Here is an 18,307-nt window from a genome sequence, read left to right as displayed (position 1 = left end):
ATAACAAGGTCAGCTTCATGGAGGGTGTTCGGATGGATGAGCCTCAGTAGATATTTTATTACTCTGGTTCAGAGGTCTCGTTATTCAGGCACATCCAGGTGCTGGAGGAACTGCGGCTCCCAAGAAGCCAATCACTATCAGCTGTTTTGGGATTGTCCTAAAATAAATATCTTTTGGCACGAAATTTACTTAGTAATGGGGACTATTTTTGGAAGAAAAATAACCTTTAATTGGCAAGAGCTTTTCTTTGGGCTTCTGCACTCAACATCGACAAACACTCAAATAAAATATTTATTTGGAATATTAAATGTAGCTGCTAGAAAGGCAATCACAAAGAAATGGCTTAACCCAGTCTCTCCATCCATAGAGAATTGGTATGATATAATCTATGAAATTTTTGTATTGGAAAGAATAACCTTCTCTGTTAGGCTTCAGGAAAATACATTTGTGAAAATTTTGGAGAAGTGGAAAATGTATATTTCCTCAAAACGCCCTTTTTTTGTCTAAATATGTTTTTGCTCTGACCTTTTATTTTATTTTAAAGTTGCTGCTTCGTTTCTGTATCACCTCAACTTTTAATTTTGAGTTTTGATTTTGAGTTTGTTATCAAAATGGTAAAAGTTGAATCATTGTAAAGGAATCTAAATCATAATCATATGTGTAAAATGTTGTCATGTCTTTATGTGATTTCAAATAAAGAAAATAATTTTAAAAAATGCTGCCCAAAGCTGGAAGTCTAAAGCCTAACAGTTAATCTGTGCTGAAATGTAATGTCAAATTGCAGGAATGTTGACAGCAAACCGGCAATGGGACCATATTGCATTTGGAAAGTACATACATTCTTTGTTATGTGGTAACTTACTGCGCTGTTTATATGAAAAAGTTGAAAATATCATATAAACATCACCCAAGCACCCACTAATGTTGATATTTTCTGTGAATTTTACCATTCAATCAGCCTAATGTTTCCAATAAAAACAGTCCGACAGACTGGAGAGCAACAGCTACAAACTTAATAAACAAACAGAGCCACTTGCAAGGAAATATACAGACACAATAACCTACCAGTGCTATTTGGACATATCCCCCTGTGGCAAAGACATCACGTTCATGATCTCCGTACAGCAAAAACTGAATTATAGAGCCGTACAGGACAGGCACTGTCCTTACAGTCTTAATCTGAAAAAAGCCAGTGATTGGTTATTAGGATATGTGGATCTGTACAGCTTGATGGAAGTTGCTTTGAGCTTCCTGTCTGGTGGACATCAAATGTGAAACACATGAATGCTTTTTTCTCACCAGTTGACTAGTCTTGTAAGTTTTGCTGCCCCACTTGATGGATTCGTACTGAGCCCACGGTGACTGCTGCCGTTTAGTTTGCACATCAGTGCGAGTTGTCACACCTTTAAAACCCAAGAACTTTACCTATCACACACAACAATACAAACAGAATGTTTGTCATAAAGTGTATATGTCAAAGGAAACCTTTCTTTAACTTTGCAATAAGCATCTCAGTAGAGACCTGTGTTCCAAAAAATATTTATTGTATTTACTGAATGAAAAAATAAAAATATTCATGTAAAATATCTTAACACCTACATACCTGTTTATCGTGTTGTTCATGGCAATCTTTTAGCCAATTCAAAAATGCATTTTTGATATTTACTCTTTGTTTCTGCAAGAAAGATAATGCTTGATGATTTGACTACAAAATACCATCTGTTTTGAAAAACAATCTGAAAAATGCATCTTTGTAAATAATTGCGTAATAGCATTATTTTTATTTATGGAACCGTGTTTACAAAATTGCATAGGTTGCACTTTTTTAATAATCCCTCATTAGACAACTAAAAAATTTATAAGAAAATGTAAATTGCATATTACATGAGAAACGGCTCATTTCACACTCCATGACGCAATTTTCACGGCCATAAATTTGGTAGGGCCTTACATATACCATAAACACAGACATTAACAAGTGGATATAAAATGGCAAAACACTGGACATTACTCCAAAATTGATGAAAAGACAAAATTAAAACTGGTCTAAGAGGCAACCAAGAGGCCTATAGCAGCATTAAAGGAGCTGCAGGAACTTCTGGCAAGTACTACATGTGACAACCATCACCTATTTTCCTTATTTGTCTGGGCTGTGGGGTAGGGTGGAAAAAATATCCAAGCCCAGTTACATTTTGCAAAACCTACATCAAGTCCAGCAAAAGTATGTGAAAAAATATGTTAAACTTTTTGAACATACTTCCAGCAGGTATGTTTGGTGAAAAAAACAACACTGCACATCACCAAAGGAACTCCATACCAACAGAAGTTTATTCTTCTGCTAAAACTGGGGTTTTAGTGAATTATGAACAGTTCCAAGTATCAGTCGAATCCTGTCCAAAAAGACTGAATTCTGTCATAAAATCAAAATATGTCATATTAAAGGTGGAAATGTTCTGAAATAATTTGTCCTTTATATATCCAGAGAAAATAAGAAAAATAACAATATAAAAACTATATGCTACATTTAAGTGTTTATAAAATGTTAAATTATGACCATTTTAGTACACTAATTCCATTTGGTGGCCCCAACTCACAAGTCACTGTAAGATTCAAAGATGTAAGATGACTATGAACGCAAGATGAATTGTATTGAATTATGCAGGTCAGTTACTGTGTAAGGCAGAGGTTTGTTCTGCATTTTGTGATGTGTGGGTGGTTAGTAGGTTTAGCCAGTGTGATACGCAGAGTTCATTTCTGGCACTATTTGGGACTGTAATCTAAAAGTTAAGATTGGTCTTTCAGAAATACTTGGCAGAATGCAATAAAGAAGGCATACTAATAAGGACATACTGATGAATTGCTGATTTTTTTCTAACACTGTTGAAATTTAACAATAACTACATAATTATCTTGTCCAAAACTGAGAAGCATAATTGGTTGAAATCATAGACACCTGTATAATAGGCAATAAAAGCAATGGTTTCAAGTTGGTATGGCTGCATTACCTGACCATTGACAACTTTTGTGAAGATGGTTTCTTTGTCACACAGCTGCAGTTCCAGATCTATAAAGGTCAGTTTGTTGGTGCTAACTTTAAAATGGTCATTCGTGAAAAGAACGCCCGAAATCCTGTTATAACATTCAAATGGCAGTGCTCCCTCTTTCTTGGGTTTTGTACACCACTCAAACCTAAATAAAAAATACAAATAATTTTACTTTGTTTAACATGATGTATAAAAAGAAAAAGTTTTAAGTTTTAGGAAAGTATTAAGACGCCTTGATCTTTTATGCACCTTTTGTAGCATTGTATTGTGAATTTGACTTGGATGGATATATCTGCTAGTTTTGACATCCATCTTAATTAAATCACCCATAATGATGGAGGGAAAACATGGTAAATGGCACTGCATAACCTATGTTCAGACCGGCAGTGATGCGATGCAACAAAGCAACCAGCTGTCATTCATTTTCAGTTAAAGCTGGTGATTTCTGGTGACTGGAAGCAGCGCAAACATCGGTGACGCAAAGTGCACAGACTAAGCGATGCAACCAATAGGAATTGAGCATTAAACAGACGGATATGCGCATTGCCTCCGCCACCGTAAAACGGTACGCCCTGTTTGTGGTTTCTGGATGAAAATTTCTACTAGAGATGGAAGACAAACTCATTTTTGCGATGTCAAACTTCCACAAATAAAGTCATGTTGACCGCACAGATAGTAAGGCACTATGCAGGGATGAATTTATGGACAAGCGATTTCCCTCCAGGTTTTTGGCTGGATATCTTTGTGTGTGTGTGTGTGTGTGGTTTGTGTCAGAAACCATGGCAACTAAATGCCCACAGGTGATGCCAGTGTCAACAAAGTGGTAGCCTATTAGGTACAACTTTGGGCTATCAGCTGAAAGGTTAAGGGTTTGAACCCCAGGTCTGCCAAGCAACCACTGTTGGGTCCTTGAGCAAGGCACTTAACCCTGTCTGCTCCAGGGGCGCCGTACAATGGCTGACCCTGCGCTCTGACCCTGGCTTCTAAACAAGCTGGGATATGCGTAGAAAGAATTTCGTTGTACTGTACAACTGTATATGTACAAATGACAAATAACGGCTATATTATTATTATTATAATAAGTGAGGTGTGTCTAGAACTCAATTAGAAGTGTGTCTGGAACTCTGTGTCTGAAATTAAAGTCCACCTCTTTTAATCTGAATTCATTAGACACCTGGGTCTACAAGGTATTTTTGCGTTGTGTCCATCGTTGTTAGATGATGCCAGACTACTGCAATCCTAACCGGTAAAAAATAAAATATGAATAGTAAGACTGCATAACCATGTCTTAGCAGAAATATTACAGAAAGTACTTTGCTGTTTTAACTGTCGCAAAATGACACAAAAGTAAGCGTAGTATGACGGGTCATATAACTAAAAAAAAATAATAAACTAGTATTATTACTCATTGACTGAAGAATAAGGAATTAATCTTCCATTCCAAAAACACTCAAAGATGGGTCTTTTTCCTCTGCCCTCGGCATGTAAAACAATGCAGTCCTCGTCATCCTCTACAGCTGCAAAACACAAGTAAGCAATTAAAGACATCTGCCAATCTTGGAAATCTGAGATATCTTTTTGGTGATTTGAAAGTGCTTGAAGGTCATGTAATGGCAACCTAGCATAACTGCTCAACACCACAGGCGCAAAGTGTTCAGATCGCTGTACACTTCACCCTACATAACTTGATCTTGTGTAGCCGGAGTCTTTTTAAGTCATTGTGGTTTTCAAACTACGCGATTGATTAACGATAGGGGGTCACACACTACACAATCCATCACCAGGAGGAATCTCAGATGAGTTTGACTGGTCTCCCAAGATACATTTTTTCAAGAAAACACACGCGAGAAGTGACAATGGGTATAATGATACCATGTCTAAAAATACATGTCAGCAGAAGTGTGCGATCTTGTTGTTTGTGCGCTGTTGTGTAGCGTAAAAGGGAAAAAAAGAAAATCTGGGTGAAGGAGTGGATTGGGCTAGGGGGTCAGCAGTTTGTTTTGCAGTGAGAGTTAAGGTTAATAAATAAAATAAAATAATAAATAAAATAATTTTTTTTTGCAAATCAACATTGATATTATGGTTTAGTGTGGACAATAAGTCACAAATACTGCAAAGCTTGTGTGTGGGCCGATGTATACACTACAGGTTTTGAGTTGCTGACAGATCCAGTTATTTACCATGCTAGATTTAGTTTTTGAGTCTGCGAGTCATCAGCAAGCCGCTCAGATCGAGTCACTAAACAGTTCCCACACAGCGATCAAGAGCCGATTTTCAAGCCCTGAGCGAACATCGACTTGGCTCCAAGCTAGCACATCTGGCGGCGGCCTGTCGGTCAGCGCAAATCAAGGCAAAAATCATGTAGTGTAAACTAGGCATTAGGCCTCAGGATGTTTACTTGATGGCCACCAGATGACGAGTGGGACAGCATAGCTAAGTGGGTAGCACCTTGGGCTATCCATCAGCAAGTGCTGGGTTCGAATCCCATTTGTATCACTCTATTGCTGGGTCCTTGCAGGGACCATAACCGTTTTGGCTCTAGGGGCCAAACAAGCTGAGATATTTCAGTATTCTGTACATGAGTATACGTACATAAGACAATGACCTTCAATTTTCCCTAGATTAGTATTAGTTATACACAAATCTAGTGCATTAAAATATCACATGCATGTATATAACAGATTAAAAAATATATATTTAATACCTGACGTTGCAGAGTATGGGTCCTCAGGATAAGTTTCTCTATCATACAGAAATGGATGATATCTAAGCAATCCCTCTACTGTAGCATCAGCCCCTTTGCTGGCTTTAAACTCAAACTCAGACACGCTGGAGTTTATATAAAGAGTTTGCATATCATTATCGATCTCTCTTAGATTAAGTTGCCTTGCTGGGCGAGAGGCGCGATCAAGCAGACTGACCTGTGAAACACAGGAGAACAGATTGTTTTATTAATGTGAATGTTGGACGTCATTTTTACAAGCTATGACGTAATGTTGTACAAGACGTAATATTGCACAAAAAGCAAACAAACTGTGTACGTGTAAAAAAATATGTAAATACCTGGATATCAATGTTTAAATCTGAATTATCACTTCTTTGGTTTCTCATATTATTTCCATAGGCACCATGTACATAATAATGATAAATGTGCCTTAAAGAAAGAAAGACAAAAATCATGACAAAAATCTTAAGTGCACTGTAGACAATATGTATTTAAAATCATGAACATATATGTACACAAAATGTGTAAATACAGACATCACTGAGCTCTGGGTTGAAATCTCAGTGGTGCATGGCCGGCTGGGCATCTATACAGACATGACTGGCTATGTCTGAGGGGGTGGACAACCTGAGATGGATTGGCACCCTGTGCAGGGCAGTCCTGTCTTGCGCCCAGTGTTTCCTGATGGAACTGGACCAGTTGGGACTCCAGCTAGGATAAAGCAGGTGATGGAAATAAGAAAAAAAATAAAATGACTACTAACGCCAGTTCTCTGGTCCATGATATGAAATCTTGCTTGAGATAGTTGACATGTTCTGGATGTACTCCTGTTATAACTACAGTAGTAAAACTCTCCTTGTTTTTCTCCTCTTGAACCAAAGACTGAAGGAAATGCTCCTTATCCACCCTCATGTGAGAGTCGTCTCCAGGCTATGAATTAAACAAAAAAGCAAAACAGAAACCGAAAGAGGTTTAAGAAAATGCAGCTGAGCAGAAAATAAGACACAAGTAGAGCATAATAGATAGAACAAAACATTTCCATTTACCTTTCTATTCTGGATTATACCAGAATAAATCTCCTCTTGGTTTTTCTCCTTCTGCTCGAAATCTTCCTTAGACATGATAAACTCATGCACATCTGGAGAGCCCACTGGCTTACTAATAATCTACATCAAGACAGAAAATGCAATAGGTTGTCACCTTCAGTCGACATATTTAATTTACCAGACTAAGGAGCTTTCAATCAACAAGGTTGAAACTTTCACTTTTCTTTTTCTATAATGCTTAAAAAAGCAAGTCACCCAAAGGCTTTTAAACCACAAAACTCAATAGTACACATAGTCAGATACAAAAATCCAAAATGTATTTGTGGTAAATTAGCCCGCTCTTATACTGAAATATAAAAAGAATAAACCTTTAAAGTCACTGTATTCCAAAAGGCCCTAATAATTAAACATTTATTAGTTCATCATTTAATATGTAAACAAAAACTAACAAAGCCATGTGCCAAAAAACAATTTTGTTCTTTTTAGTAATCTTAATTTGCCAACATTAAGCTTGATAATTTTTTTGGAAAAAACCCCCCCTCCTGATTCTTTATTTAGTTATGATGCCATCTATCCTATCAAACTCCCCATTGCCTTTAGAGGAAACTACAGAGTATTCAAGGGACAGTGTTTTAAAAAACAAAGGTAATGCCATTGTCTTCTCTCAGAAACAGGCATTTTCTCTCAAAAAAGTGCAATATCATATTGTACTATATGCCCCCCCACACACACACCAAACCTAGCTTAAAAGGCCCTATCTTATATCTTAGAGAATGCTATTTTATTCAACATTTCTTTAGGGTCAAAAGGCATTCAGAAAGTAGCAGTATTTTTTACGTTTTAAACTTTTGTTACCTTCATGACAAGACAGGTAGTTACCGGTTACACATGATTCATCAGTTCAGGTTTGACGTCAAACACAGTCACGGGCAATTTGTATCTCCAATTCACCTCCCTTACACTTCGTTTGACTTTGAACACGCAAACGCCACACAGAAAGTGAACCCAACCTAGGACCTTCTGACTGTGCCACTGTGCTGCCCAATTCTCCCTTGAAGCTAACTGTGTATAGTGCTCTCATATATATCACATAAACAATTACAGTAGACCCTTGACTTACGAACCGTTTACCATACAAACATTTTGGATTACGAGCGATTTTTTTACGTCACAAACAAGTTGACTCTCTCTCTCTCTCTCTCTCTCTCTCTCTCTCTCTCTCTCTCTCTCTCTATATATATATATATCTATATATATATATATATATATATATATATATATATATATATATATATATATACAGTGAGCGAACATTCAGACAGTGTTTTTTAAGTGTTTTCTTTATATTTTATAAAATTCAATATTAAAATGGCCCCAAAAATATAGATATAGAAATATTTACATTATTTCTTATGGGAAAAATAGGTTTAACTAACAAACATTTTGACTTAAGAACAACCCCTTGGAACCAATTAAATTCGTAAGTCAAGGGTCTACTGTATATAGAAAATATAACTACAGTTAAATATGTAAATTGATTATTAGTCCAAATTCAAACATCTGCTCGAGCTCTATCACATTTTTTATGACGTAGCACTCCATGAGCTTCAAGTACATATATATATACAGGGGTTGGACAAAATAACTGAAACACCTGGTTTTAGACCACAATAATTTATTAGTATGGTGTAGGGCCTCCTTTTGCGGCCAATACAGCGTCAATTTGTCTTGGAAATGACATATACAAGTCCTGCACAGTGGTCAGAGGGATTTTAAGCCATTCTTCTTGCAGGATAGTGGCCAGGTCACTACGTGATGCTGGTGGAGGAAAACGTTTCCTGACTCGCTTCTCCAAAACACCCCAAAGTGGCTCAATAATATTTAGATCTGGTGACTGTGCAGGCCATGGGAGATGTTCAACTTCACTTTCATGTTCATCAAACCAATCTTTCACCAGTCTTGCTGTGTGTATTGGTGCATTGTCATCCTGATACACGGCACTGCCATTGGATGCACATGGTCCTCCAGAATGGTTCGGTAGTCCTTGGCAGTGACGCGCCCATCTAGCACAAGTATTGGGCCAAGGGAATGCCATGATATGGCAGCCCAAACCATCACTGATCCACCCCCATGCTTCACTCTGGGCATGCAACAGTCTGGGTGGTACGCTTCTTTGGGGCTTCTCCACACCGTAACTCTCCCGGATGTGGGGAAAACAGTAAAGGTGGACTCATCAGAGAACAATACATGTTTCACATTGTCCACAGCCCAAGATTTGCGCTCCTTGCACCATTGAAACCGACGTTTGGCATTGGCACGAGTGACCAAAGGTTTGGCTATAGCAGCCCGGCCGTGTATATCGACCCTGTGGAGCTCCCGACGGACAGTTCTGGTGGAAACAGGAGAGTTGAGGTGCACATTTAATTCTGCCGTGATTTGGGCAGCCGTGGTTTTATGTTTTTTGGATACAATCCGGGTTAGCACCCGAACATCCCTTTCAGACAGCTTCCTCTTGCGTCCACAGTTAATCCTGTTGGATGTGGTTTGTCCTTCTTGGTGGTATGCTGACATTACCCTGGATACCGTGGCTCTTGATACATCACAAAGACTTGCTGTCTTGGTCACAGATGCGCCAGCAAGACATGCACCAACAATTTGTCCTCTTTTGAACTCTGGTATGTCACCCATAATGTTGTGTGCATTGCAATATTTTGAGCAAAACTGTGCTCTTACCCTGCTAATTGAACCTTCACACTCTGCTCTTACTGGTGCAATGTGCAATTAATGAAGATTGGCCACCAGACTATTTAGCCAATTTAGCCATGAAACCTCCCACACTAAAATGACAGGTGTTTCAGTTATTTTGTCCAACCCCTGTATATATATATGCACCTGAAAATGTATTTTTTACAGTTAGACCTATACAATGATTCTCACAAAGAAATCCTGGTAAATTACAATATATTAATTAACAAAACTGACTGACTGAAATACGCCATAAATGTGTATCTTAGCATTGTGTCTCTGGGTTGGGTTGCAGCACTTACCCGTACGGACTGGCCTATGTAAAAAACAGCCTGTTTGCCTCCGACACCAAAGTAGGATATATCACTGTTCAGACTGCGTCGGACTGGATTGGAGACTGCACTGCCAGGTTCATCACTATTACAGAAACAAATACATGCCCATAGGGAGACATGAGGATTAGAACAGCTCATATACAGTGAATGTTGGCTTTCTGTAGAACAGGGGTCAGCAACCTTTTTTGTACTCTGTGCCGATTGAAAAAAATAGGTTAAAAATGAAGTACTAAGTGTGCCATGGAATACGTCATATACAGTGTATCACAAAAGTGAGTACACCCCTCACATTTCTGCAGATATTTAAGTATATCTTTTCATGGGACAACACTGACAAAATGACACTTTGACACAATGAAAAGTAGTCTGTGTGCAGCTTATATAACAGTGTAAATTTATTCTTCCCTCAAAATAACTCAATATACAGCCATTAATGTCTAAACCACCGGCAACAAAAGTGAGTACACCCCTTAGTGAAAGTTCCTGAAGTGTCAATATTTTGTGTGGCCACCATTATTTCTTAGAACTGCCTTAACTCTCCTGGGCATGGAGTTTACCAGAGCTTCACAGGTTGCCACTGGAATGCTTTTCCACTCCTCCATGACGACATCACGGAGCTGGCGGATATTCGAGACTTTGCGCTCCTCCACCTTCCGCTTGAGGATGCCCCAAAGATGTTCTATTGGGTTTAGGTCTGGAGACATGCTTGGCCAGTCCATCACCTTTACCCTCAGCCTCTTCAATAAAGCAGTGGTTGTCTTAGAGGTGTGTTTGGGGTCATTATCATGCTGGAACACTGCCCTGCGACCCAGTTTCCGGAGGGAGGGGATCACTCTCTGCTTCAGTATTTCACAGTACATATTGGAGTTCATGTGTCCCTCAATGAAATGTAACTCCCCAACACCTGCTGCACTCATGCAGCCCCAGACCATGGCATTCCCACCACCATGCTTGACTGTAGGCATGACACACTTATCTTTGTACTCCTCACCTGATTGCCGCCACACATGCTTGAGACCATCTGAACCAAACAAATTAATCTTGGTCTCATCAGACCATAGGACATGGTTCCAGTAATCCATGTCCTTTGTTGACATGTCTTCAGCAAACTGTTTGTGGGCTTTCTTGTGTAGAGACTTCAGAAGAGGCTTCCTTCTGGGGTGACAGCCATGCAAACCAATTTGATGTAGTGTGCGGCGTATGGTCTGAGCACTGACAGGCTGACCCCCCACCTTTTTAATCTCTGCAGCAATGCTGACAGCACTCCTGCGCCTATCTTTCAAAGACAGCAGTTGGATGTGACGCTGAGCACGTGCACTCAGCTTCTTTGGACGACCAACGCGAGGTCTGTTCTGAGTGGACCCTGCTCTTTTAAAACGCTGGATGATCTTGGCCACTGTGCTGCAGCTCAGTTTCAGGATGTTGGCATCTTCTTGTAGCCTTGGCCATCTTTATGTAGCGCAACAATTCGTCTTTTAAGATCCTCAGAGAGTTCTTTGCCATGAGGTGCCATGTTGGAACTTTCAGTGACCAGTATGAGAGAGTGTGAGAGCTGTACTACTAAATTGAACACACCTGCTCCCTATGCACACCTGAGACCTAGTAACACTAACAAATCACATGACATTTTGGAGGGAAAATGACAAGCAGTGCTCAATTTGGACATTTAGGGGTGTAGTCTCTTAGGGGTGTACTCACTTTTGTTGCCGGTGGTTTAGACATTAATGGCTGTATATTGAGTTATTTTGAGGGAAGAATAAATTTACACTGTTATATAAGCTGCACACAGACTACTTTTCATTGTGTCAAAGTGTCATTTTGTCAGTGTTGTCCCATGAAAAGATATACTTAAATATCTGCAGAAATGTGAGGGGTGTACTTACTTTTGTGATACACTGTATATGTGACATAAACCAATTAATCAGTTAATTAATCTTACATGTAAGTGTGATTCTTGTCCCTGACTCTCTGCAAAGATGATCCATCTGTGGTGTATATGAGGTGAACTTACTGGCTTAAATTTTTGAAGAACACTCGTCTGTTCCTTGTACCTTGAAATTGCTCGTTTGATTGATTCCATTTTGTCAGCATCATCCTTAAATGAGCTTTGGTGCTTTGTCTCAAAATGGCAGCACACACTTGAAGTCTTGTTGAATTGAACGAACATCCACTTTTGCGCGTTTAGCAGCCATATTATACCACGTTTTGCATGAAACTGAAAGCTGATTCATTTCTGACACCTTGATTAAACTTAACTAGCATAAATTACTCATAAGCATAAACATTTGTGAAGAATGGGTCATTTCAAAAAGCTCGCTGGCCTGCACAGAGCCCTGACCTAAACCCTATGGAATACCTTTGGGCTGACCTAGAATGGATATTGTGAATCAGGCCCTTTTTTACCAGCATCAGTGTCTGACCTCACAAACGCTTTTCTGAATTATTGGGCAAAAATTACCACTGACACAGTTTCGTAGAAAGCCAACCCAGAAGAGTATAGAAAGTCATAAAAACTCCTTTAGGTGTAACATGTTGGTGCTTTAATACTTTTGTCCATGTAGTGTGTGAATATATCAGTTGTGGCAGTGTTGTTGGGATTTTTACACAACTTACTGTCAATACTGAGAGGGGAATACAGCTTCAACCAATATTATAAAGCCAGCAGTGTCCTGTGATCAGTGTGTCCACTGATAAAAGACTAGAGGAGTATTAACATGTTGTTTATAAGTAAAGTAAATAGCTTTAGTATAATACTGTACACCTGCACTGGGTGCTAATATTAGTTAGTAATATTAGTAATAGCTAAGTTTTTGATCCTTACTAAGTAAGTTAAAACCATATTTAAAAATTCCAACAACATTGCTATCATAAAAGAACAGCACACACTACCATGACATTACCTTGTTAGTGTCACTGCAGTGCTGAGAATGGTCCACCAGGGGGGGCCCGATTGATACAGAGAAAAAGATGGACTACAGTCAGTTTGTTTATTGGGATTTTAATGGCATGTGTTGAACAGTTTAGTGTCTCCAATTCACATCACTTGCATGTCTTTGGACTGTGGGAGAAAACCAGAGCACCCAGATGAAACCCAGAGGAAGAACATGCAAACTCCACACAGAAAGGACCCGGATCGCGTCTTGCTGTGAGGCGATAGTGCTACCCACTTAGCCACTGTGCCGCCCGACTACAGTCAGTAACTGTATACTACTCAAGGTTCATCTGTATGGATGGTGTATTTTATAAAAGAATCAATGAATGTACACAGCAGATGGGTGTACCTAATAAAGGGCTCAATATAAGTACATGAAAACATTATGTAGGGCACGTAAAGAAATACCTTTGGAAAGTGCGATCATCTCGATTAAATTTGGAAAGGCGATAAACAGCCCAGTTATTTAACTCTTTTGAGGTCATTCCACGTCCGTTATCCATCACCACAACAGCCGGCCCACCTTGAGATTCATCAAAAAACTGAGAGAGAGATAACAGAAAGGCAGAAACCGAGAAGACAAAAAAAAGCAAAAGACAGTGTTAATAAGAGTTTAGTCAGTAGAAAGACACTGATTCCTGCTTTAGATGATAACGTTTTATTGTTTATATTATTTTCATTCAGGCAAAATAGTTTATTTTTACTTTTTATTTACGGTACATTCAGACAGTATACAGACCCCTTGACTTTTTGTATACAGCAGACCCTTGACTTATAAATTTAATTGGTTAAAGTCAAAATGTTCATTAGTTAAACCTATTTTTCCCATAAGAAATAATGTAAATAGAATTCATCCGTGCCAGACCTCCCAAACCCCCTTACCTAATCTTTCTAATGTCTTATATATTTTCCCTTAATCTTAAATTATAGAATAGACATTACTGTAATAAACAATAATGAACAACAATACACAGTAGTACTGTACATAAACACACCACATTACAGTACGTGTGCTGTACCATACATCATAATACATTTCCTTTTTTTATATAAAATGTATCTACCAGAAACAACAATAACTCTCATATTTCTCTATTATTTCCTTCTTTATTTCAATAGTATTGTATTTTGTAGGTGTAATTGCACGAACGAAAGAATACTTTACTGAGCCGAATTCCTTCTTCTCTGTCACTCACTGTCCCCTCTGTCTGATACACAGTGACAGCTACTGGCAGGAGTAATTATACGACATAACAAATAGTGATTTATTTTTTTTTTTTTTTCACCACTACCCTTCCTCTGCACATTCTTTTGGGCCATTTTAATATTTAATATTGCCCCTTTGGCAGCAACTACAGATGCAAGTCTTTATGAATACATCTGTACTTAATGGCTTGGGTTTTTTGTGCTGACAATGCAGAGGTTGTCAGTACAATTGCTGACTCTTTAGGACCTAGGTGTCTCCCTATGTCTAATCAATTCAAATTGCTACAGATGAACTCATCTCAAGGGTAATTAAAGTAAACAGGATGCACCTGGGGTCTTCCTACTGCTGAAATCCGGTTTTAAATTTACATTTACATTTTAGGCATTTAGCAGACGCTTTTATCCAAAGCGATTAGGATTTTAACGTCATGTTTTACACTCTTTGGTTACATTCATGACAGACACACGGTAGTTACTCGTCACACAAGGTTCATCACTTCTCAAGGTTATATCGAACACAGTCATGGACAATTTTGTATGTCCAATTCACCTCACTTGCATGTCTTTGGACTGAGGGAGGAAACCGGAGCACCCGGGGGAAACCCACGCAGACACGGGGAAAACATGCAAACTCCACACAGAAAGGACCCGGACCGCCCCACCTGGGGATTGAACCCAGGACCTTCTTGCTGTGAGGCGACAGTGCTACCCACTTAGCCACCGTGCCGCCCGCACTGTGATAGTATATCATCTAAGCAATTGAGAGTTAAGGGCCTTGCTTAAGGGCCAAACAGTGGCAACCTGGCAGTGGTGAAGCTTGAACCAGCGACCTTTCCATTACTAGTCCAGTACCTTAACCACTAGGCTACGACTGCCCTATATTTTAAATGGAGAAGTAGGGGGGTTGGGATTTGGGGAGGTTTGTGGTTTTTTGGCTAAAGCTCTCAAATCCAGTACTAATAAAGTCTACATAAAGTACTCAAAATACTAACTGAAACCAGTGTATATTGAAAAAATGTATAAAATAAAAAAAAATAATATAAATAACATATAACATATAAATAATAATAACAGTATAAAAAAAATGCACATCTGTATGCTCTCACCAAACTGATGTCGATTCTTCTGATTTCAGAATTACGTGATGTGGCAGAAAGTGCATTGTCAATGAGCTCAGCAATGGCGTAGGCTAAATTAAGAAGCACACAGATACAAGAACAAACACACACAAATATGCGAGTGAATCTTGTTAAATGAAAAACACACAATACAAAGGTTTGTATCAAAGTAAGCTATCACACATCGTTTTTGGTGGTTTTCTGAGCTAAGATGCTGTTTTCAGAGGTAAACTTGTCTGTGCACTCTCATTGTTGTCCCAGGTCCAGATAAAAATATGAAGGACTGGGTCAGTAAGGGCATTCCGTGTAAAAACTGTGCCAAATAAGGTACGAGGATACGAATGATGGGCTGTGAAACCCCCAAAATATGAGAGCAGCCGAAAGAAAAAACAATAATTATGTCCTGCCTCTTCTGTACATGCATGCAATTGGCCGTGTGTGCAAGACAATTCAGTGGGTTTAAAAATGAAGAAGCACAGAGATGAGACACAAAAAGAGGTTTTCCCTCTGACATTTCTCTTAAATGAGAGTCACATCCACCTCACTTCGCATTAATTTGCTCCAGGTGGAAGTGTTTCTATTCATCATGGTTTCTTCCTCACAGTGTTGCTGGCTCCTCAGTTGGCAACCTGCTTTTCTTGGTTTGGATTTCCTCCAGCGCAGATGCCAGTACTCTTGGGGAATTCGAGAGGACCTGTTAGGCGAGTGGCTGGCTTGTTTATTGCTGTCCATGACTTGTCCAGGGTTTCCTGCAAACTGAGTTTATTTTCAATTCTTGCAGGTGCGGAGCTACACCTGGCGCCTCAGTGGTGAGGTGTGACTTGTGCTATTACATGTGCATGTATGCACAAAATCTATTTAGCTTACAACGTGGTTACATTTCCAGCAAACAATCTGTCTATTTATAGTTTCTTCCTGCATTAATATTGTCTGGTTTTGGGACCTACAGCTACACATTGACACTGTTTAGATGCAGAGGTGTTGTGACGAGGTGTTTTTTATTGTAACCTCAATTTTGTCCTGGGTCAGTGCAAAAACTGAAAGTTGCACAAGGGTGCAACTAAAGTTTACAGTTAAAATGAGGTGGGGAGCTGACAGTGTGTAATAACTGTCAGTTTTACTGTATTGCTATGACAATAACAGATCTAGTCTAGAGAAATGCATGCATGCGAAAAAAATTTAAACAACATAGGAGGAGAGGAAAAACATGAAGTAGCTGCCTTCTTACGTAGTGCATTCTGTCCTTCGCTGGCATAGTACTCATACTGTCCACACTGCACAATGGTGTGAAAATGGGGAACATACTTGATCCGCTCTTGGGTTGCGATACTCAACTCCTGATCCACAGATTTTAATAGGTACAAAGTTTTACCATCTGGTAGTTCATCTGCAAAATTACAATAAAAAGCAATTTATTAATTCTTTTAATAAATGTTTCAAATATTTAACAGAACCCAGTAAAACAAAACACAGTAACAAACAACACAGATTTTTAAGCCTTCACTGACAATAATGATTAAAATGTGATAGATTTGATTGGTTATCAATGATCCTGTGATTAGATAAAAATATAAAGCATTGTGAAATCAAACTCCATTACAGTCAAGTTAAATAATTACAAAATTATTATTATGAAATATAATTAATATAAAGATTCATTACAATATGAACACTGACATTTGATCACAATTCTAAATTAATGCCCCTGATCAAACTTAGCCATATTAAAGCTTTGACAGTACAATGGGCATTATGAGCATATAAAACAGTAATATCAGATCCATATTCACGTTTGTCTATCTCTAAATAAGTCGATTATAAGCTTATTATTATTTACAAGCTACAGTGTGTACAGTGTGTAACTAAAGCAAACTGACTGCATTATGAACCCAGTGATGTGTAACTATACCGATCACAATGTAAAAGCCAGTTAAGGTTATAGGGATGCACATATGGCTATTTTAAATGCCTATATGTCAAAGTTTTAACAGCAAGTCTTTATTAACTGAAAAAAACAGCAAAACAGGCTGTAACATAAATGCACTAGCCCACCAGTGCTAAGATCTCAAGCTCTCAAGTTGGAATCTCAGCTTTGCTGTCAGCCAGCCAGGCGCCAACACAGACACACAATCGGCTGTGCGTCTGTAGAGGAAGGACAATGACACAGGATACCAAAAGTTCATTACTAACACTAATTAAACATACTAACGTTAAATATTTTTATGACAACATTAGTGTAGTTCTTATAAGACGATCAGCAAAGTTTTATCTTTATAATGCAACATGATGCAAAATGTTCATATAATTATGTAAAATAAATTAATGAAAAAATGTATACAGGGATCCCCTGGTGCAGAGTTTAACATGCAATCAGACTTCATACTGCCTCAAAAAAGCATAAGTGCAATACCACCCTCCAAAGTGTGATGTCGTAAGAAAATTTTAGATGAAGGAAAACATTTGGCCTCAATTATTGTTGTCTTATAAAACGACACATTATAAGTGTTGACTTATAATGTTGATAAGTGATGCTGCATACTGTGTGAGAAAACAGAAATATGACTTACCATAAATATCTGAAGTTATCTTCCGGCGATCTGTTGTAGTAAGGACAAAAGTTTCATCTTCAGACATAGAAAATTCCTGAAATGAAATGATAAAGTTATGTGTCAGAATAAATGCTCATTTTTAAAGCATTACAACCCCTGGCAAAAATTATGGAATCACCACTCTTGGAAGATGTTCTTTCAATTGTTTAATTTTGTAGAAAAAAAAGAAATCACAGACATGCCACAAAACTATCATTTCTCAAACTGTCAACCCTCTGGCATTAAGAAACAATAAAAAAAGAAACAAATATAATAGTTGTGGTCAGTCACAATTGCTTTTTTTTAGATCAAGTAGAGGAAAAAAATATGGAATCACTCAAATCTGAGGAAAAAATTATGGAATCATTAGAAAACACCATTATTACTTTGTTGCACCACCTCTGGCTTTTATAATGGTTTAAACTCTCTGAGGCATGGAGTTAACTAATGACAAACAGTATTCTTCATCAATCTGCCTTCAACTGTCTCTTGCTGTTGCCAGATCAGCTTTGCAGGTTGGAACCTTGTCATTGACCATTTTCTTCAATTTCCACCAGAGATTTTCAAA

At 38.4% G+C, this 18,307-nt stretch overlaps 1 protein-coding gene across 2 annotated transcripts in view; it reads right to left on the bottom strand.

Annotated features, from left to right (window-relative positions):
• smchd1 (structural maintenance of chromosomes flexible hinge domain containing 1) overlaps positions 1 to 18,307 on the bottom strand; it is a 75,004-nt gene that overhangs the window by 52,399 nt on the left and 4,298 nt on the right. Inside the window, exons 2-15 of one of the 2 annotated variants that reach the window (XM_062994013.1) lie at positions 17,719 to 17,794; positions 16,380 to 16,538; positions 15,140 to 15,222; positions 13,236 to 13,369; positions 9,863 to 9,977; positions 6,816 to 6,935; positions 6,533 to 6,699; positions 6,108 to 6,198; positions 5,749 to 5,965; positions 4,450 to 4,561; positions 3,006 to 3,189; positions 1,604 to 1,675; positions 1,300 to 1,425; positions 1,066 to 1,179 (exon numbers count right to left, since the gene is read on the bottom strand). In XM_062994013.1, the coding sequence (XP_062850083.1) occupies positions 1,066 to 1,179; positions 1,300 to 1,425; positions 1,604 to 1,675; positions 3,006 to 3,189; positions 4,450 to 4,561; positions 5,749 to 5,965; positions 6,108 to 6,198; positions 6,533 to 6,699; positions 6,816 to 6,935; positions 9,863 to 9,977; positions 13,236 to 13,369; positions 15,140 to 15,222; positions 16,380 to 16,538; positions 17,719 to 17,794 (1,770 nt within the window). Of the gene's footprint in view, positions 1 to 1,065; positions 1,180 to 1,299; positions 1,426 to 1,603; positions 1,676 to 3,005; positions 3,190 to 4,449; positions 4,562 to 5,748; positions 5,966 to 6,107; positions 6,199 to 6,305; positions 6,456 to 6,532; positions 6,700 to 6,815; positions 6,936 to 9,862; positions 9,978 to 13,235; positions 13,370 to 15,139; positions 15,223 to 16,379; positions 16,539 to 17,718; positions 17,795 to 18,307 lie in introns of those variants that run through there. The other variant, XM_062994014.1, reaches the window with a different exon arrangement.

Source organism: Trichomycterus rosablanca, chromosome 4 (assembly GCF_030014385.1).
Source record: "Trichomycterus rosablanca isolate fTriRos1 chromosome 4, fTriRos1.hap1, whole genome shotgun sequence".
Classification (NCBI taxonomy): domain Eukaryota; kingdom Metazoa; phylum Chordata; class Actinopteri; order Siluriformes; family Trichomycteridae; genus Trichomycterus; species Trichomycterus rosablanca.
This window is presented reverse-complemented; position numbering and strand designations above follow the sequence as displayed.